Source organism: Mandrillus leucophaeus, unplaced genomic scaffold (genome assembly GCF_000951045.1).
Source record: "Mandrillus leucophaeus isolate KB7577 unplaced genomic scaffold, Mleu.le_1.0 Scaffold51, whole genome shotgun sequence".
NCBI lineage: Eukaryota > Metazoa > Chordata > Mammalia > Primates > Cercopithecidae > Mandrillus > Mandrillus leucophaeus.
In genome coordinates, this window is record NW_012105475.1 from 2,738,752 (window position 1) to 2,760,981 (window position 22,230).

The window sequence follows — 22,230 nt, forward strand, 5'->3', positions numbered from 1 at the left end:
AACTTCTGACCTCAAGTGATCCGCCCACCTCGGCCTCCCAAAGTGTTAGGATGACAGGTGTGAGCCACCATGCCCGGCCTTATATTTACTCTTCATAGCACATCCATGTTAGCAGGTGAGGGACACAAGATCTAAAGGAGGAGAGTAGCTGGTCCAGATCTTGGTGGGACTCCAAAACCCACCTTCTCTCCGCCTTGAAACCCCCTCGATAGATGACATCTGAGCCCCCTCTCAGTCCTGCATTGGAATGAATTTATCACACTGAACTTGGTAGTGAATATGGAATAATGCAAAGAAAAGCATCCCTTGAAATTTGAAAAGGGTAGTTTTAAAATGAATACAAAGAAATATTATTTTACATTTGACATAAGTTTAGGAAGCTTCTAATTTAAAATACAGCACCTGCCAACCAGATGAGGTGGCTCACACCTGTAATCCCAACACCTTGGGAGGCCAAGGAGGGAGGATCACTTGAGGCTAGGAGTTCAAGACCAGCCTGGGCAACATAATGAGTCCCTGGCTAATAAAAGAAAAAAAAAAAAAAACTAGCCGAGTGTGGTGGTGCGTTACTGTTGTGTGAACTACTCAGGAGGCTGAGGTAAGAGGATTGCCTGAACCCAGGAGGCCGAGGTTGCAGTGAGCCGAGATCGTGTCACTGTACTCCAGCCTGGGCAACAGAGTGAGAACCTGTTGCAAAAAAAAAAAAAAAAAGCAAGAAAAAACACTAACCAAAAGACTCAGTAGAAAGTTAGAGATACTGACTACAAGTGCCCCATGCCCCTAGAGGTAAGTTCATCTTCCTCATTTTTACAGTTGAGACAACTAATGATTCAAAGAGGATGAACAACTTGCTCTAAGTGACAGTCCCAGCATCAGAGCTGAGTCCCTCTGTCTTTAAGCCTTTCCCTGCAACTCTCACTGTCTCTGGGCTTTGCAAGAAGCAGGTGCTACATTGTCATTTCCATTGCCTGTTTTTTTGTTGTTTTTTTTTTTTTTCACTTGTTGAAAAATGAGCACCAATATAATTGGTTACCAATATAATTACTGTGTTTATTTTTACTTTTCATAGCTGTCCCAGTTAAATCAGAGTTGGCAGTTGAAATTTTGGAGAAGGGCCAGGTCCGGTTTTGGATGCAGGCTGAGAAGCTGTCTGGCAATGCCAAAGTCAACTACATATTTAACGAGAAGGAAATTTTTGAAGGCCCGGTAGGTTTTACACTGTTTAGCCTTTTTAATGTATCATTGTAGAATACACTGAGGAAGCCTTATGTGGATGTGGATATGTTGTTATAAAAACCGCTGGGTGGTGGAGTGGGTGAGTTTGAATCCTTCTCACAAGTGAAAACTGTGAAATGAAAATACAGATTGACTATATCATATTATGCAAACTGGGACGCTTTGAGAATGAAAGGACAACAGTCATAAACAGTCATAAACCAAAACGGTCTCAGGCAAAGAGATGTATGATCACCCATGAAAACAGAGAGGCTGTCCTGGGAGGCAGAGGAGCCCATACCCTCACCTGAATTCACATCATACTCACACTGGACACCTCAGCACGGACTTGATTCGTTATATGAAGAACAGGCCTCTTGCCTAATGGCTCCGAAAAATTCAATAAAAATACCTTTCATTGCTTTTCTGGTTAAAAACACAATACATCCTTATTGTAAAAAGCATTAAAGACTCAGAAAGGGCTAATCGCACATTCTTACGGCTTTTCTTAATTTGGTGGCAGTGCTGGGGGGGTCTTTCCAGCAAAAACCGGAAAGCCTGCTAGACAAATTCTAAAAGAGCTGTAACACTTCTAATGGCTTTTTGATGTACATATTGGTATATACTTTTTTAGACATTTTTCTATGCTTCTCTGTGTGTATGTCTATGTCATATTTACATAGGTAGTTACATATATATATAAAAAAAAATACTCTTTCCTTTCCTTTTAACATAAGCATTGTTTTTATAGAGCTACAACATCTAAGCTTTATTTGTCCTCCGTACAGACATCAGTCAAGTCAAGATCAGGCCAGTGCCCAGTAGTACTGAAGAACTGGGGGTTCAGGGGCTCTGACCATCACCTGTGCTATCATGGGTGTAAATGGGAAACTGAAAGGGCAGAGGAGGTGTGGTTTGTGACTGTTGTTAGCAACCCTTTCCCTTTTCACTGAGATGTATTTTTAAAACATTTGAGGACTTGTTAGTGAGAGGGAAACGGGTACCATGAATATTAGGAGAGTATGCAGCGTAGTCCTTCCCAATGCCTAGAGTGACTTGCTGTGGGGCAGAACAAGTCACTCCTGACTCCTGTGTCCACTGCGACCCATCTCCTCTCCACTTTCAAAATGTTCCCTCGACTGCTGTGATCACCACCTGGCCAGGGGAGAGGAAGGAAAAGTGTTGTTGGCCTCACCCATCACTCCACAGTCAGTGAGTGAACATTCATGCATACGTGCATATAGATGTACTCCCCTTCATGTGTTCAAGCGTGCACACGTGTTGCCTTCAGAGTATGCACCTGCTCTCTTAAGTCAAGTTTCTTAGAAAGATAGTCTGAAGTTGTTTCTCGTTCAAATGATTTATTGTTGGGGAGCAGGATAGAATAGGCGTGCTAAGCAAAAATGTGATCTCAGTTGGAGACTGACTTCCTGCAGGGGAGGCTCGGGAGCATGAATTGCATCACAGAGTTCATCCCAGGCCTGAGCCTTCATTCTGTGATAGTTTATATATAGCAAAAGTTAACAAATTCAAATCTATCATGGAATTTGTGCTTGCATGCCCAGTGACTAAAACTTATCTTTACATTCTGGGGAAAAAAATTTGTCTAAACAATATGATAAAATAAGTATAGTCTAATAGGCTATTTCCATTCATTAAGAGCAAATAGGGCCAGGCATGGTGGCTCACACCTGTAATCCCAGCACTTTGGGAGGCCGAGGCAGGGGAATTGCTTGAGGCTCAGAGTTTGAGACCAGCTTGGGCAACATAGCGAAGCATCATCTCTACAAAAAATTTTTAAAAATTGGTGAGGCATAGTGGTGTGTGCCTGTAGTCCTAGCCTCAAGAGCCTGAGGCCTGAGGCTTGAGTCCAGGAGTTCGAGGCTGCAGTGAACTATGATTGCACCACTGCACTCCAGGCTGGACAACAGACTCTGTCTGTAAAAAGAGAAAAAAAGAGAGAGTAAATAGATTTAGAAGCATTTTTTTCAAGTATTAATTCAGCAGATATTTATTAATTGACTACTATATACCATGCATGTGCAAGATGCCAAGGAGATAGTTAGTGAAAAATGAGCAAGATACCTGCCTCTGCTGCCTATAGTTTTACATTATTCTACTCATTAAAAATAATGTAGGCCAGGAGCAGTGGCTTGTGCCTGTAATCCCAGCACTTTGGGAGGCTGAGGTGGGTAGATCACTTGAGGTCAGCACTTCAAGACCAGCCTGGCCATCATGGTAAAATTAGCTGGGTATGGTGGCACACACCTGTAGTCCCAGCTATTCAGGAGGCTGAGGCAGCAGAATCACTTGAACCTGGGAGGCAGAGGTTGCAGTGAGCCAAGATTGCACCACTGCACTCCAGCCTGGGTGGCAGAACAAGAATCCATCTCTAGATAAATAAATAAATAAACAAACAAATAAATAAATAAATAAAATGTAATCTGGAAGGTAATGTGAGAGTCTAAAGACAACTTTTTGACATTTTGTGACTTGGGGTAACAAAACTTTATTTAGATTTAAGAAACTAAATTTCAGACTTTTTAGTAATCTATTCTGGTCTAGATCAAAAACTCCACATAATATTTCCCTTTTCTTGGGTATAAGAATATGAAGAACTTGTTCAGTTATGAAGAAATTTTATTTAAATTATTACTCTAATTTTTAATGTTTAATTTTTTTTTAGACATGGTCTCCTTCTGTTGCTCAGGCTGGAGGGCAGTGGCACAATCATGGCTCACTGTAGCCTCGACCTCCTGGGTTCAAGAGATCCTCCCATCTCAGCCTCCTGAGTACCTGGGATTAAAGTTGCACACCACCGTGCCCGGCTAATTTTTCCATTTTTTTTTTTTTAACAGAATTTTGCTCTTATTGCCCAGGCTGGAGTTCAATGGTGCAATCTCGACTCACTGCAACCTTCGCCTCCTAGGTTCAAGCAATTCTCCTGTTTCAGCCTCCCAAGTAACTGGGATTACAGGCGCATCCCACCACACCAGGCTAATTTTTGTGTTTTTAGTAGAGATGGGGTTTCATCATATTGGTCAGGCTGGTCTCAAACTCCTGACCTCAGGTGATCTGCCCACCTCAGCCTCCCAAAGTGCTGGGATTACAGGTGTGAGCCACTGTGCCCAGGCTATTTTTCTATTTTTATATGGACAAGGTCTCGCTTTGTTGCCCAGGCTGTTCTGAAACTTCTGGCCTCAAGCAATCCTCACCTCGGCCTCCCAAAGTACTGGGATTACAGGCATGAACCACTGCACCTAGCCTAAAATTATTATTCTTTGGGGTTTATTTTTATTTCATCAAGCTTATTGTCATCCAAGTAAAATATCTGCCTCAGTGATTTCTCTGTCATTTTCTTTTCACACTGAAGAAATATAAAATGCATATTGACCGAAACACTGGCATCATTGAAATGTTCATGGAGAAGCTACAGGATGAGGATGAGGGAACGTACACTTTCCAGCTTCAAGATGGAAAAGCAACTAACCATTCTACTGTTGTTCTCATTGGAGATGGTAAGAATTCCGTGGAACATTAACCAGCAGGCTTTGCTCCTCCCTTCAATCCAAATACCCCATGGCACAAAAGTTGTCATTTGAATTGTTTCTTAATTGAATTCTAATGTTCAAAATACAATTTTCAGCTGGGCGCGTTAGCTTATGCCTATAATCCCAGCACTTTGGGAGACCCAGGCAGGTGGATCACCTGAGGTCAGGAGTTCAAGACCAGCCTGGCCAACATGGTAAAGCCCTGCCTCTACTAAAAATACAAAAATTTTTAGTTACTTGGGAGGCTGAGGCATGAGAATCATTTGAACCCAGGAGGCAGAGGTTGCAGTGAGCCTAGATCGCACCGCTACACTCCAGCCTGGGTGACAGAATGAGACTCTGTCTCAAAAAAAAAAAAAAAAAAAAAAAAAAAAAAAAAAAAAAAAATACAGTTTTCAGTTAATACCTTATATGGTATTTTATTTCATAGGAATGAAAGTTAATTTAAAAGAACACCAAATTTATCCCTAGCCCACAGGCAAGACTGCATTTAAATACTTTCATATATAAACAAATGTTTATTGCTCAAATTCTCCAGTGAGGGAGATTGCAATACAACAAAGACGGTATGTGTCTCAGAAACAAACCATGATGCTGTTTTGCCATGTGTACTTACTGTAAATTACTAAAATTGAGAATAAAAATATGCAAAAGTAGTGCATTGCAAATCTACTAATCATCCATTGTAACTAGATTGTAGTAAATCAGCTGCTCCCTTCCTGCCACCCAGATTTAAAATGTGGCAGTTACAAAGGCAATGGAAAGGCTGGCCAGAGCTCTGTGTTTGCAACATCCAATATCATTTCACTGTTTCCTAGCTTTATGACCTTGTACAATTTATTCAACCTTCCTGAGCCTATTTCTTCATCTATAAAGATAAAAAATGAGCAGGCTTGTCACAATGTATGAGTGTTACAGTAATGAATATAAATCACTTAGGGGTGGTAGCTGACATGTGCATTTATACCACCCAACTCAATTTCACACTTCCTTGTTTTTCAATTTGTAGTTTTCAAAAAGCTCCAGAAAGAAGCTGAATTCCAGCGGCAAGAATGGATCAGGAAACAAGGTAAAAGTAGGCAGTGGATAAAGAGAAAAATTTTGATTTTTTTTCTACAAAATATTCCAAAGTTATTTCCATAACAAATTAAAACGAATATTATTATGTTAATAATGCCTAGTAAATTAAAATAATTGAAAATATGTACGGTTAAATATGTAGACATTAAAATCTTTAAAAGCTAAATCTAGAATTTTAAAAATTTGACTTCAGATGTAAATCACCTTAGGACTTAAGTGTGAGCTTTGATTTTGCATTTGTGATTAATAGAGTAATTGCTAATGTCATTAAAATTTTATAGGTCCTCACTTTGCTGAGTATTTGAGCTGGGAAGTGACTGGTGAATGTAATGTACTATTGAAATGCAAGGTAAGAGATAGATAAATTTTTAGTATTTGATTCAAGGGAAATAGAATGTAGAGAAGAGGAAGATCAATTTTTCATCTCTTCCATCTGAGCCAAAATGATAAGTGGGACACATATTTACTGTTGAATGTTACTGTAATCATCTGTTGATAAGAAAGATTTAAAATAAAACGACATAAAATATGAGAAGGCAAGGTGATCATTCCTAGTCACTACTAATGACCTAGTTAGTAAGACCCTCGACCTTTATCTAATTAGTAATCTCCAAAGACTCTCACATTGTTTTTGTCTTAAGCCAAATCTGTATTCTAAGTCATAGACCTATTCCAGAATCACTCTAGCTGCAGTGTTTCGTGGACCTTGCTAAGTAAATTGTGAGGCTGGCGCAACAATCCCCCTGGGTGTTCCCCAGCTGTGCCACTGACTCCAAGCCACTGTGCTGGCTTGAGGGAGAGATGTGGAGAAGAGTTGGCAGCTCACAACCAATTGTCTTATTAGGACTTCGAAAAGATTCAGGAAAAAAAATTCTATGTGGCATTCTAAACGAGTTTGTGCTTTAGCTTGTGGTGTGTAGCTGAGTGAGTCATCAGAAATGTTTCGGGTAAGGAACTGGTGGGTGAGGTTGGAGCGGGAGCGTGAAGGTCCTGCTGGCTGACAAGGACAAGTGGAAGCGTAGGTGTGGCATTTGGTGTGGATTTCACAACTGTCATGATAAAACCCAGAACCCAAGTGCCCCAGTGTCTACTAGATCTGATAAACTCAGAGAAACAGCAGTCTATCAGAAACACATATAAGGAAAATCAATTCTAGGTTGTAGCCTCACAGGAAATGGCAATGCTGCTTGAAAAACTCTTTCTCAGGCAAGCGGAAGCCCTCAGCTTCTCTCTTATCCCAGCTGCCCCGACTCACTTCCTCATCCGCATGGCCCCTCCCTATAAACCATCCCTTTGCAAAAGCCCACACATCCCTCGCCTTCTGCGCTTGCTGTGGCCCTCTGCAGAGGAGCTCTGGTGTCCTGTGACGGCCTTCCTCAGGAGAGTCAGCCCCATTCCCAGATTCTGAGCAACCAAGGGCAGCCTGGAAATGGGTTGTGAATATTCACACAGTTCGTGCTTACGCTGTCGTTCCAATGCCTGGAATGACCTTCTTTCAGCTTCTCTGACAAAATCCTTTCCAGGCCCAGCACAGTCATCTCTAGAAGGCCTCCCACTCCGTCTGTCTCCCCATAGCTCTTTGTTCCATTATTATGGAATTCCTGTAAATTTGGCCCCTCACATGTGGCATTACAGTTCCTGGAGTATGCTCAGCTAATCATTCAGACTCACAAGAGAATGGTGGGTCTTGCTTGGCACTAGTCTACTCAAAAAAATGTAGGAGGGGCTGGGTGCGATGGCTCACGCCTGTAATCCCAGCACTTTGGGAGCCCAAAGCAGGCAGATCACTTGAGGTCAGGAGTTCGAGACCAGCCTGGCCAACATGGTGAAACCACGTCTCTACTAAAAAATACAAAAATTCACCAGGCGTGGTGGCGGACACCTGTAGTCCCAGCTACTTGGGAGGCTGAGGCAGGTGAATCGCTTGAACCTGGGAGGCTGAGGTTGCAGTGAGCCAAGATGACGCCACTGCACTTCAGCCTGGGCGATGGAGTGAGACTCTGTCTCAAAACAAAAACAAAAACAAAAACAAAACAACGAACACAGGCGGAACCCTAGCTTGCACACTGGGACCTTCCTCTCCCTCAGGAGTCCACATGTGGAGCTATGACCTTTGCCATCCCAGACAACAGAAAGCTCAGATGCAAGGAGATACGATCCACTTTGGGCAGGTGCAGGAAGGGGCCACAGCAAAAAAAAAGAAAAAAACACCTAAAAACCTTCATGCCCTAAGGACCTAGTATCTCTTGTAACAACTATCTAAGCAGAACTTCCGGGATCCACACAAGGGTTATGTCCAAATTTCAAGAGCAATGTACTCAGCAAAGCCCAAAGCTGCGGAGTGATTGTGTGTAGTGGTTTCACTGCAGTTATCAGGGTGGTTCCTATGTTTATTTATTAGCTGAAATTGTTTCGTATTTTAAAACCTGTATATTCTCATGTATAATGAGATAACACTTTCTTTGTTGGTTTTACAGTGGTATTTTCTCTTTGGGGAATGGTATGTACCTTTCACCCATTATTCAGTGGGCTCTTTGAGACAGTTTTCTTGATTTGTAGGAAGTCTTTACTTTTTCATACAATTTGAATTATACAAGAAATACATGAGTATATTCTCCTTTATAAAAAAAAAAAATCAAGCACTGTAGATAAAGCTCAAGATCCCTTTAACCACATGCAGTTGTTTAGTCCATTTGAAATAGATGACATGATGAGGAGATTAGTGTATCTAAGTGAGTCTCCTCAAAATTGCTAAGTAATTAATTTATTAATCCATGCCTCCCTTCCACATATATTTGCAATGCTTCATTTATCTTTTACTAAATTTTTAGATATAGATTGGGGCTTACTCATTCCATTCCTTTAATAAAGTCATTTGTTTTTCTAACACAGCCTGTATTTTAATCTGATGGGATTTGTCTTCCTTTGGTTTTGAGATTTCTATTTTCGTTTAAGTATGTATATCAGTATGAATGTATCTGTTCTCTTTTCTTTCCTACCACGTGATTTTAAAGTCAAATTTTCACTGCTGGAAATAGAGATGCTATTGGTTTAGGTTTATTCTATTGGTGTCCACTTGATTGTAAACTCTTTTCTCAATTAAAATCGCTTTCCATTGATTCCTTTAGAAATCTGTGTCTTCTCACTCCATGTTCAGTGCTTTTTCTTTTATATCTTGCTGCATTAAGAACTATTTAACTTCACAAAAGTACATTTCCTTATTTTAAAAAAAGTAATTATGGTTTTGCTCCTAGGTGGCAAATATTAAGAAGGAGACTCATATTGTGTGGTACAAAGATGAGAGGGAGATATCAGTGGATGAAAAGCACGACTTTAAGGATGGTATATGTACCCTGCTTATAACAGAGGTAGGCGATTATAAATGCAAAATGTAATATATTAGCTCTCTACCCTCTGTCTTACCCCAAAACAGTGACTAGATTCTGTATTCCTTTCATGACCAGGGGATTTATATTAGCTTACTTCCAACTGCTGTAGGAACACAAAAGCTTCTCTAGCCTTGTGACGTGTGTGGATTTGGTAGACAGCAAACCAATATTAGCTGAATGCCACAACTCGCTTTTCTGAGTTGCTTTTATCCATATATGGGCAGTGAAGTGGATCCTTCTTCAGTTGTACTTAAGCCTCCTGGTCCTAAAAGTGCAGAGACATCAGACATGGTTTCATTTAAGGATAGATTTTTATCTACTTCTTGTTTAAAAGAGCACGGCATTTAAATATATCACTATAAAGCTAGTGATCACTGGTTTTAATAAATGAAGGTAGAGTAAAAGATAAGGACTTTAAGCCTCATATCAGTTACAGCCTTAGAAGGTAAAAAGTCAGGACTGCTAGCTCACTGGTCAAATTATTACGGAGAGGTGCATCTCTGCATCTGTGAACGGTTCATCACTCACGCAGTTAGATGCTTAGTCAAAGAGTGTTTTGATCGCAGTTCTGTAAATCAAGGGCCTTTAAAAATGCAGATACCAGGTCAGGTGCAGTGGCTCACACCTGTAATCCCAGGGCTTTTGGTAGGCCAAGCTTGAGGCCAGGAGTTCAAGGATACAGTGAGCTATAATCATACTTCTGCACTCCAGTCTGGCTGAGAGAGTGAGACCCTTGTCTCAAAAAAAAAAAAAAAAAAGAAGAAGAAGAAGAAGCAGAAGAAAAAAAATTACAGATACCATGCCCTGCGGCTATGAAAGGTGCAATGTGGTATATCTATTCCCTCTTAGTTTTCCAAGAAGGATGCTGGGATTTATGAAGTTATCCTGAAAGATGACCGAGGAAAAGATAAGAGCAGACTGAAGCTTGTGGATGAAGGTCAGTCCACCAACCACTGGCGTCTGTCTTGTGTGTTTCTGCATACAGCTTACCAGAATGATGATTTGAGACCGAGCTGACGATTGAAATCATGCTGACTTTTTTTTGTCCACAGATTTTGGCTTAAGTGAAATTCCAGCAGAGTGAACTATTTTATTCAAAAATACCTCACTTCTAGTCATCTTCGAAATCAGAAGTGTATTTTTGATCCTTAGAGAATTTGTAGTCCAGAGTCCACAAGGGGTCTGTTTTCAATTTAAATCATTTTTGTTTCAACTCTATAAAAATATTCCAGGCTCAAAAACTTCTGTCAGAAGCATGACAAAAAATAGTCCACTCCAAAGGTAGCAAGCAAGATTTACATATGAAATGTGAAGCCTTGCAGTTTTTAGCACAGCAAGAAAGCAAATTCCATTTTTCAGAGACCGCTAAGGGCAAATATATCATGATGATGAAAATCTACCTGGGACCCCCAAACTTACAATTTTGTTCCTGAACAAGATTTTAAAAATAATATTGCTAACAAACAGCAGAAATCTGACTAATTTCACCTTCCTACTTTGGGCGGAGGTGGGGCTAAATGTGTTTATTGGCGAAAAGCATTATCAGGCTGATGAAGGCCAGACCTACATGGTTAATTCAGTATGAATCAATGACACGGATAAGAAAATGTCCTCTAATGTAAACTAAGGCTTCCTGGGAATTGAGAAGAAAGAGAATCCCAAAGTCAAGAACCTTCCTAGAAATCTCTTATGGCCCTTTCTCTAGAATGTAAATATGGCGATTGTTACAAAGAATTCAAGGGGAAAAAAATCAAAATAAGCAGGGATCCTTTAAAACCTGATAAAACTGAACTATTTCCTCAAAGAATACTCATTTTCAGTGGGTCCACAAATTCACCTTGTTTCCATTTCCTTTCATCCAGAAAGGGAAGTTTTGAGAACTAAGAATTTGAGATTTAACCTTACATTGAGAATTTTTATGCTAAAGTTTTGGCTCTGAATCTCTCTCCACAGCCTTTAAGGAACTGATGACAGAAGTATGCAAAAAAATAGGTAAGTTAAACATTTCACACCACAACAATGCTTTATGATCCTCCTGCCAGGAGGGGCATGCAGATGCATGAAATATGCTATTTTCTTCTTTCAGCTTTGTCTGCTACAGACCTGAAAATCCAGAGCACAGCCGAGGGCATCCGACTGTACTCTTTTGTAACTTACTACGTGGAGGATTTGAAAGTTAACTGGTCCCACAAGTAAGTAAATGGGAACTTACTTGCTGTGTAGAAATTCTTTCCCTGCCAGGTGCGGTGGCTCACACCTGTAATCCCAGCACTTTGGGAGGCCAAGGCGGGTGGATCATTTGAGGTCAGATCAATGAGCCCACCCCGAATGACAAAGGGAAGTACGTCATGGAGCTCTTTGATGGCAAAACTGGACATCAGAAGACAGTGGATCTTTCTGGACAAGGTAAACAGATATTTTGCAGATTCAAATTTACTCTGGATGAATGAGCCTTTTAAAAGAAATGAAGGGAGCTGGGCATGGTGGCTCATGCCTGTAATCCCAACACCTTGAGAGGCCAAGGCAGGAGGATGGCTTGAAGTCAGGAGTTCAAGACAAACCTGGGCAGCATAGTGAAACCTCATCTCTAAAAAAAAAAAGTGGCTGGGCAAAGTGGCACACACCTGTAGTCCCAGCTACTTTGGGAGGCAGGCGAATCAGTTGAGCCCAGGAGTTCAAGACCAGCCAGCCTGGAGCAATATAGCGAAACCCCGTTTCTATAAAATATAAAAATAAATAATAAAAAATACTCAGTTATAAGTAAAAAGTTAAAAAATACTGGGCCATTTCTCCCTTTCCCAGAACTATACTCTTCATCCTATTCTTTCTTACAAAAGTAAAATAGTCTGCTGGTATGGTGGCCTTTAATCCTAGCACTCTGGGAGGCCAAGGTGGGAGGATCACTTGAGGCCAGGAATTTAAGACCAGTCTGGGCAATATAGTGAGACCCCAGCTCTTCAAAAATAAAATTTTAAGAAATTAGCCAGGTGTGGTGGCGTGGTGGCATATACCTATAATCCCTACTGCTCAGGAGGCTGAGCTAGGATGATCACTTGGGTCCAGGAGGTTGAGGCTGCTGTGAGCCAAGATCACACTGCTATACTCCAGCCTGGGCAACAGAGCAAGATTCTGTCTCTAAAAAAATTAAAAATAAATAAAATAAAATAGTCTATACTGTGTTAAAGTTAATAAAGACAGCTGTGGACTGACTTTTCCTCTACTCCTTCATTTTAAAATACAACCTCAGGTGGGCACAGTGGCTCACGCCTGTAATCCTAGCACTTTGGGAGGCTGAGGCAGGTGGATCACCTGAGGTCAGGAGTTCGAGACTAGCCTGACCAACATGGTGAAACCCATCTCTACTAAAAATACAAAAATTAGCTGGCTGTGGTGGCACATGCCTGTAACCCCAGCTACTCGGGAGGCTGAGGTAGGAGAATCATTTGAGCCCAAGTGGCAGAGGTTGCCGTGATTCGAGATTGCACCACTGTACTCCAGCCTGGGCTACAGAGCGAGACACTTTCTCAAAAAAAAAAAAAAAAGAAAGAAAGAAAGAAAGAAAGAAAAAGAAATTCTTTCTCCAGTGGAAGAGAGGAGGATAGGGAAAAAATTTTCATGTTCTTCTCAAGTAAGGAGTCTTCTTGATTCTCAAGTCTGACACTGGTGAGCACAGGACAGAACCACCAGGGCATTCTCTTACTGGGAGGTTAGCTCGTTCCCTCAACATGTACGTGCTGAGGCCGGTAATAGTTACAGTACGTCTTTATTTGTGATTGAAGAAGTACCATAATTCACGGACACCTCTGTAACGCAGCCTCCACCTCCAGACAGTCGTGCTTGGGCTCCCTCTGCTGTGCCAGGCATCTGGAGCCACATTCTTACCCTTCTCTCTCTCCACACGGTTAACACATTCTGTGGTCTGGAACAGAGATGAAGCAGTGTGCACCAGGAGGCACCTAATTTCCCACGGTATGAATGAGTGGGCATCCACCAAAGAAGCCTAATCCAATGAGTGCCCAAGATTATTGTTGTTGATGTTATAGCGCCTGGCAGAGTGAGACATTAGCATGTTTCTGGTCCACCCTCAGAAGGCTTTGGAGAGCTCAAGGCGACTTTGGGGAAGATGGGTTTGAACCTCCGTGCAGTTATACAGGGACTCTATTCAAGTTCGCTTCTGGGATTCCAAGAGCTGAAATCAGTTTCCAAATCAAACCAGGCCTCCCGTTTACACTCTTGACAGTGTCCTTAACCTCCGTGCTTCCTTGAAATATCCTGAGCTGAAAGAGAACCGAGGCCTGGCATAGATAATCTGATGGAGTGTAGCCACCTTCAGTCCAACCTCAGGAAGCAAATGTTCCAAACTGCAAATGTTCCTAGGAGCCCCACTGAGAAGAAGGTCCCGTGGCATCCCCAGGAGGGTACAGATAGTAAGTTTCCTCACCCTGTACCCTCAGTGGCATTGACAGTTTGGGGGGCGCTGCTGAAAGCCCTTTACGTATGTGAATTCATTTCACATTCACCACTCTGCATGGGAGGTGCTCCTCCCTTGAGGGATGAGGAAGCTAGGGCTCGGGGAGGTGACCTGCCTAAGGTCACACAGCTAAGAGGTGGGTCAAGGCTGAGCCTAGGCAGCCTGGCTCCAGAGCCCGGTTCATCATGGCACTACCTACCACTGGATTCCAGCTGCGTGAAGTCTAGACTAGAGGTCCCCAAACCCCAGGCCATAGACGGGTACCAGTCCGTGGCCTACTAGGAACTGGGCCGTGTAACAGGCGGTGAGTGGTGGGCGACGGAGCGAGCATGACCACCCGAGCTCCGCCTCCTGTCAGATCAGCTGCGGCGGTAGATCCTCACAGGAGCGCGAACCGTATTGTGGACCACGCATGTGAGGGATCTAGGTTGTACGCTCCGTGTGAGAATCTGATGATCAATGTTATGTGCTTGAGTCATCCCGAAACCCTCCCCCTACCTGGTCTGTGGAAAAATTGTCTTCCACGAAACCGGTCCCTGGTGACAAAAAGGTTGGGGCCCAGTGGGCTAGATTGAACAGTTAGCCAGAGCCAGGTGCCGCAAAGCAGCCATTTGTGTTTTCTTTAAGATGACTTTACTGTTATGTAAAACAGTGTTTTCGCTTGTATTATGATTTATTATTAACTGAGTCATAAAAATGAGAATTGGTAAAATTCCAGTGTAGAATGTTGGGGCTTATTCCTTTGTTCTGTTTCTTTCAGAATACATTTTAGGAAAGTAATTATAAGCTAAAATAGATCAAATTTCAGGAAATTCCTCTGTGACATCTAGGACATTCTAATATATCAGTCTGAAGTGTGAGAGAAGTAAAATTCATTGAATCATCAATCAAAAAGCTTTATATCTTCTCTAAAAGAATTACTTGTTCAAAAATGAGAACACTGAAAGGATGTTTTGAGGAAATTGCTATTAGACCAGCAAAGCATAAGCATCTTAATTATTTGGTCTAGTCAACCACTTGAGCCTCCGTAAGTGTTGTTTTTGGACTAGCTTGTAAAATCTGATTTACAGCCATAGATTATCTAGATGAAATATGCAGTACAATAATATGTAGTTTGGCCTTTTAGCTTTATAGATTACCCTAGTCCTACAAATAAATCCAAACTAAAACAAAGATAATAATACCACTGAGAAGTATTAGTATTGTGATTTGCCCTGGGCCTCAGACTGCTATGAGGAGTTATTAATAAATAAATATTCCGACTGTCAGAACTTGGGCCTTGGAATCCCAGTTCTGTATGTCATGGCCCATAATTTTTCTGAAGCAGAAGAATAACACATGCAGATCCCTCACTTTTTGCAAGCCTATAAAACTTTACGGCAAGAGCTTCAATAAGAGACAAAGTAAAGATCAGCCCTGGATGGAAGCAAACGCTAAGGAAGTTTTCTTCGATTTTCACAGTGGGACCGCCATTAGGTACTCAGACAGAGTTAAGACCGGGGTCACTGGAGAGCAGATCTGGCTACAAATCAATGAGCCCACCCCGAATGACAAAGGGAAGTACGTCATGGAGCTCTTTGATGGCAAAACTGGACATCAGAAGACAGTGGATCTTTCTGGACAAGGTAAACAGATATTTTGCAGATTCAAATTTACTCTGGATGAATGAGCCTTTTAAAAGAAATGAAGGGAGCTGGGCATGGTGGCTCATGCCTGTAATCCCAACACCTTGAGAGGCCAAGGCAGGAGGATGGCTTGAAGTCAGGAGTTCAAGACAAACCTGGGCAGCATAGTGAAACCTCATCTCTAAAAAAAAAAAGTGGCTGGGCAAAGTGGCACACACCTGTAGTCCCAGCTACTTTGGGAGGCAGGCGAATCAGTTGAGCCCAGGAGTTCAAGACCAGCCAGCCTGGAGCAATATAGCGAAACCCCGTTTCTATAAAATATAAAAATAAATAATAAAAAATACTCAGTTATAAGTAAAAAGTTAAAAAATACTGGGCCATTTCTCCCTTTCCCAGAACTATACTCTTCATCCTATTCTTTCTTACAAAAGTAAAATAGTCTGCTGGTATGGTGGCCTTTAATCCTAGCACTCTGGGAGGCCAAGGTGGGAGGATCACTTGAGGCCAGGAATTTAAGACCAGTCTGGGCAATATAGTGAGACCCCAGCTCTTCAAAAATAAAATTTTAAGAAATTAGCCAGGTGTGGTGGCGTGGTGGCATATACCTATAATCCCTACTGCTCAGGAGGCTGAGCTAGGATGATCACTTGGGTCCAGGAGGTTGAGGCTGCTGTGAGCCAAGATCACACTGCTATACTCCAGCCTGGGCAACAGAGCAAGATTCTGTCTCTAAAAAAATTAAAAATAAATAAAATAAAATAGTCTATACTGTGTTAAAGTTAATAAAGACAGCTGTGGACTGACTTTTCCTCTACTCCTTCATTTTAAAATACAACCTCAGGTGGGCACAGTGGCTCACGCCTGTAATCCTAGCACTTTGGGAGGCTGAGGCAGGTGGATCACCTGAGGTCAGGAGTTCGAGACTAGCCTGACCAACATGGTGAAACCCATCTCTACTAAAAATACAAAAATTAGCTGGCTGTGGTGGCACATGCCTGTAACCCCAGCTACTCGGGAGGCTGAGGTAGGAGAATCATTTGAGCCCAAGTGGCAGAGGTTGCCGTGATTCGAGATTGCACCACTGTACTCCAGCCTGGGCTACAGAGCGAGACCCTGTCAAAAAATAAAAAATAAAAACAAATAAATAAATAAATACAACCTCAATATTCAGTAACTCAGGTTCTTTCAACCTCAGAGAGCAGATTCGTCATTTAGAGCGTAGCCCTTCAGCCCTGCTTTGAGTGTTTTTGGTGCTGAATCCCCTTGTCTTCACCGCACCCACTCACGATGACCAGAAGGACTCTCCGCAGGACCCGCAGTAACGGGAGCAGCCGCCCCAGAGGGACGCCGGCTTTCTAGGACACACTTGGCCTGCGTCACCAGCGCACGGCGACGGGGGATTTCTTCCACTCTCCGTCTGACAGTGTGAAACACAACCGAAAAAGGGAGGCAGTAAGGGGGTGGAAAAAGTTAAAATTTTTAAAATGTTATTTTTACTCTCTGGTCCACCAAAGCTTATTTAACTACCCCACTCTGAAATCCTTTTTAAGGAAAAGCCTGTAGATTGTCCTACCAGCATTGCCACTGCTACCAAGCACAGATTGGCTCGGCCATTCCCACCTCTCTCTCAGAGTGGTGTGGGGACAAGGGGAAGCACTGACTTCAGCCTGGGTCCGCCTAACCAGTCTACCCCTCATTTTACAGATGAGAAAAACTCAGGACCAGCAACTTTAAGCCTAGCTTTATACTTATTTTTCCCATCTGTAAAATGAGGGAATAAACTAGTATTATCTAAGCACTCCCTAGACTTAAAATATTATGATTCCTAGACCACCGAGGAGATGAAAGACGAGGTGAGAGGGATTTCAAAACGAAGCTACCTGCCCGACATGGTGGCTTACACCTGTCATCCCAACATTTTGAGAGGCTGAGGCAGGAGGATCGATTGAGCCCAGGAGTTCAAGACCAGCCTGGACAACATAGTGAGATCCTGTCTCTACAAAATAAAAAAAAAATTAAAAATAACTAGGTGTGGTGGCACACACCTATAGTTCCAGCTACTCGAGAGGATCATGTGAGCCCAGGAGTTTGAGGCTACCTCAAGCTATGATTACTGTACTCCAGCCTGGGCAATGGCAAGACCCTGTCTCTTGGAAAAAAAAACAAAAACAAAACAAGGCCGAGTGCAGTGGCTCATGCCTATAATCCCAGCACTTTGGGAGGCCAAAGCGGGTGGATCACGAGGTCAGGAGATCGAGACCATCCTGACCAATGTGGTGAAACCCAGTCTCTACTAAAAACACCAAAATTAGCTGGGCATGGTGGTGGGCGCCTGTAGTCCCAGAGAAGCTGCCATTTTTGCCTGGATCTTTAATCAAAGTGGCTTACTCTGCAGGCACAGAAAAAAATTATTTAAGAATTATATAGATCTCATCTTCTTGTCGCACTTGCCTTTCATCCCCTCTCCATCATGGCATAAGAAACATTGCTTCAGACAAGCACCAGCGCCCTCTGTGATTACAGTAACTCATTGTGCTTTTTCGCCCAAATAGACCAGACAGCATAACAGAGAGAGAGTTAACTGCCTATCTAGGAGGCTCTGATGTCTGGGATAATTTAATAAGAGAAAGGTTTTGTTTTTGTTTTTGTTTTTGTTTGACACTCAGGATGTTTACTCAACAGCCAGCTTTTCTTTGAAACAGACTTTTATGGCCGGGCGCAGTGGCTCATGCCTGTAATCCCAGCACTTTGGGAGGCCAAGGCGGGCAGATCACTTAAGGTCAGGAATTTGAGACCAGCCTGCCCAACATGGTGAAACTCCGTCTCTACTAAAAACACAAAAATTAACTGGGTGTGGTGGCACATGCTACTTGATTAGTCCCGGCTACTTGGGAGGCTGAGGCAGGAGAATCGCTTATACCTGGGAGGTGGAGGTTGCGGTGAGCCGAGATTGCACCATTGCACTCCAGCCTGGGCACAGCAAGACTCCGTCTCAAAAAAAGAAAAGAAACAGATATTTATTCCCATGTTTTTCTTTGTTGGAGTTAATCTCTGCCTTTCCATTTGAGGGGCTGAAACCCTCTGGCTGAGTTGAAAGCTTCTAAAATCTACTATTTCATATTTTGTGCCTAGAAAGTATTTCCTGACCTTGTTAAGTACATTAAGCTGTGGAGTGAACACATAAGCACAGTCTTAATCAAAGTCAGTTTAGTCATGTCTGGACCGATAACAATGATCTCCAGTTGTGAATTTTAATATCCCTGTGTGTCGTCAATTCTGGGTGAGAAAATTCTAACTCTTCTTTTTTCGTTTAAAGCATACGAGGAGGCCTATGCTGAATTCCAGAGGTTGAAGTAAGTCCCTTGTCCTAACCAATGCCACTTGCATGCACTAATTTCCCTGGAAGCTTGCATTACTGCTTACCCCTCTGAGTGTTAGAAAGAGCCTTTTATTTCAGAAAATACAGTAGAAGTAGCACTTCCCACTGTTACATTGAACAGCAAAATGTTTCTGAGGCGATGAAAATGTCGTCAAGTTTAGCTACTTTGAAGTAATACTAACACTAAATTCTTCTTTCTTTGTTTCTCTCAACCACAGACAAGCTGCCATTGCCGAGAAAAGTGAGTAAACCATTTTCACAAGTACTCCTGGGATAGATTCAAAAGATAATTTTGTTTTGCTATTATGACTACAGATGGAGGAGAATGGAAGTGTTTTTTTTTTTTTTCTTTTTTAAATCTTAGGTGTTCTACATATGTTTTCATTTTAGTCTTTTGAGTAAGAATATCTATGAAAAGAAGGTCTCAGGTTACATTGTAAAGAATGTCACCCTACCCTTGACTTGAGCTCCAACCCAGACATCCTGAGAAACCTCTTGGCTGCAAATCATACAATAGGTTGTTAGTCACTTGCAGATACAGTGTCTCATAAAAGTGTGTATGCATTGGAGAAAAGAAACATCAAGAAACATTGTAAGGGCCAGGCGCAGTGGCTCACACCTGTAATCCTAGCGCTTTGGGAGGCCGAGGTGGGTGGATACCTGAGGTCAGGAGTTCAAGACCAGCCTGGCCAAGATGGTGAAACCCCGTCTCTACCAAAAATACAAAAATTAGCTGGGCACAGTGGCAGGCGCCTATAATCCCAGCTACTCAGGAGGCTGAGGCAGGAGAATCTCTTGAACCCAGTGGGTGGAGGTTGCAGCACTGAGATCTTGGCATTGCACTCCAGCCTAGGTGACAGAGCGAGACTCCGTCTCAAAAAAAAAAAAAAAAAGAAAAGAAAAATCCTGACTCCCTGGATCATTTTCTTCTTTTGCATATTGAAAACTGTATAGAAGAATCAGGAGAAGGAAACGGAATTGGAACTGTAGCTTCCTGGGGTGGTTTTGTGAGTATGGCCACTGGCCTTGCCACTGCAGTGATTAACCCAAAATGCCTATGCTTACAGATCGTGCCCGGGTGTTGGGAGGTCTCCCAGATGTGGTCACCATCCAGGAGGGGAAGGTAAGCACGGAGCCTGCCTGTGCCTGTTCCTTCTGCACTAGGAACAGGTTCCAGCACCCCAACCTTGGTTCCTTCTTTTAAGATACGCTTAACAGCCCACCACCCTCATCTTATTCCATAGCTGCTTATACTTAACCAAAGTAACCAAACACAAGGTTAAAAATCAGTTGATTTTCTGAACAGGCACGGTCGCTCAGGCCTGTAATCCCAACACTTTGGGAGACCGAGGCAGGTGGATCACCTGAGGTCAGGAGTTCGAGACCAGCCTGGCCAACGTGGTGAAACCCTGTCTCTATTAAAAATACAAAAATTAGCCTGGTGTGGTGGCAAGTGCCTATAATCCCAGCAATTTGGTAGGCTGAGGCAGAAGAGTTGCTTGAACCTGGGAGGTGGAGGTTACAGTGAGCCAAGATCATGCCACTGCACTCCAGCCCAGGCAACAGAGTGAGACTCCATCTCAAAAAAAGCAGTCGGTTTTCCAATCATCTTAATGTTTTATAGGTCAAGCATCAGGATAAAAGTTTGTCTCTAATAGACATATGTAGACCACTTAGTATCTTTCAAAAGTCACCCTTTAAAATTATGGGAAACTGAAAATGTTCTGTGTTAACTCTATGACAAATACAATTGAAGAAAGAAATTACCTCTAACACAGTGGAATATGGAAATTTCTATAGGCTCTAGTTCTGTTGAAAACGGGCTTCTTTCTTTCTCTTTTTATTAATTTTTTTCCCCTGTGACAGAACTCCAGGGGATCCTGAGAACATGTGCCCCTAGGCCAGGTGCAGTGGCTCACGCCTGTAATCTCAGCACTTTGGGAGGCCAAGGGGCACAGATCACTTGAGCCCAGGAGTTTGAGACCAACCTGGGCAACACGGCGAAACCCCATCTCTACAAAAAATACAAAAGTTAGCCGAGTGTAGTGATACACACCTGTAGTCCCAGCCAGTCGGGAGTCTGAGTGGGAGGACCGCTTGAGCCCAAGAGGCGGAGGTTGCAGTGAGCCAAGATCACTCCAGCCTGGGTGACAGAGACCCTGTCACATACACACACACAAAAATAGAACATGCCCCTCTGGTTTCTTTCCATTTGGTTTTAAACTGATGTAACCTGTCTCTATAATGGTCTCTCCAAGAGTTCACAACATTGTAAATTTAGCATCAGGTAAATCACTGCAACTTGTCCCCAACAAGTACTGTGCATTTTCCGAAGAGCCCCTGTAAGATAAAGATGCCAAATGAGGCCGTCCTTACTTTCATTTAACTCTACACAGTCTGAGCGAATCAACACAATTTCTAACCCGGATTCACTTTTTTTATCTTTATGTTTCATTAAAAAGTTTACAGCCACTGGGCGCAGTGGCTCATGACTGTAAACCAGCACTTTGGGAGGCCAAGGCAGGAGGATTGCTTACGCCCAGGAGTTCAAAGTAGCCTGGGCAACATAATGAGACCCCGTCTCTACAAAACAATTTTTTAAAGTCAGCTGGGGATGGTGGTGCACACCTGTGTGTTTCTCTCAAGAAACCCAGGAGGTCAAAGCCGCAGTGAGTCATGACATGCCACTTCACTTCAGCCTGGACCACACAGTAAGATGCTGCCTACAAAACATACATGCAAAATAAATTAAAACAAGTTTAACATACCAGTCCTAGGGGTAGAGATATTTGTAGTAGAACAAATTTTCCACTTCAAAGGGCAGTGAAGACATACAGTGGGTGACTGGAATTCGGGTAACGAAGCAAGGCATGTGGAAATGCTTTAGCAAGAGGTAGGTTTCATTCAACGGTGTTTCCTCATGGGTGGAAAATAGGATCACGGTTAATTTTAAGCTCACTCACTGCAGGGCTTCTTTTGTTCTTCAACTCTCTTTTCCATTTTCCTCACCTAATCAGGTTAAAAATATACAACTCTGTAGGTCGTACTGAGAATTAAAGAGAATGTATATGACAGTACTTTGTAATGCAGAACTCAAATCTGAAGTGTGGATAAGAGTTTTCCATGACGCCTAAGGTGTTTGGGAGTTTCAGTTTTTGGTTTTTTGCATTTTTTTTTTTTCCTAACCACTAGACTGTCAGGGAGTGTTTGGGACTTTTTGTTTGACTTTGTTAAAAGCTTTAACTACAGGCAATCGCAGTTTCCAAAAGCATATACCTAATCTGCTCATTAAGTTTAAGGATAATAATTGGACTCCTCTTTTTTTGACTGAAATGTATTTGTAGGGTAATTCAGTAAGAAATATTAATTAGTGATGGGGGATAAACAGATTTCTTAATCTATCCAATTGTAAATGATACACCTACAAAAGGGGTAACAAATAATCATGTAAGACTCTTTAGAATGATGGGTAGATGGGCATTTTCTCTATACATTGTGAGCCCTAGTTCTTTCCTTATCA

The 22,230-nt window shown here is 42.4% G+C and overlaps 1 protein-coding gene across 1 annotated transcript in view; it reads left to right on the forward strand.

Annotated features, from left to right (window-relative positions):
- The window catches only part of MYOM1 (myomesin 1), a 156,298-nt gene that overhangs the window by 131,419 nt on the left and 2,649 nt on the right, over nucleotides 1–22,230 (forward strand). Inside the window, exons 26-37 of the mRNA XM_011996353.1 lie at nucleotides 1,070–1,206; nucleotides 4,589–4,733; nucleotides 5,776–5,835; nucleotides 6,128–6,195; nucleotides 9,101–9,214; nucleotides 10,085–10,172; nucleotides 11,189–11,227; nucleotides 11,322–11,427; nucleotides 15,168–15,331; nucleotides 18,648–18,684; nucleotides 18,929–18,951; nucleotides 19,778–19,833. Coding sequence (XP_011851743.1) covers nucleotides 1,070–1,206; nucleotides 4,589–4,733; nucleotides 5,776–5,835; nucleotides 6,128–6,195; nucleotides 9,101–9,214; nucleotides 10,085–10,172; nucleotides 11,189–11,227; nucleotides 11,322–11,427; nucleotides 15,168–15,331; nucleotides 18,648–18,684; nucleotides 18,929–18,951; nucleotides 19,778–19,833 — 1,037 coding nt within the window. The remainder of the gene's footprint in view (nucleotides 1–1,069; nucleotides 1,207–4,588; nucleotides 4,734–5,775; nucleotides 5,836–6,127; nucleotides 6,196–9,100; nucleotides 9,215–10,084; nucleotides 10,173–11,188; nucleotides 11,228–11,321; nucleotides 11,428–15,167; nucleotides 15,332–18,647; nucleotides 18,685–18,928; nucleotides 18,952–19,777; nucleotides 19,834–22,230) is intronic.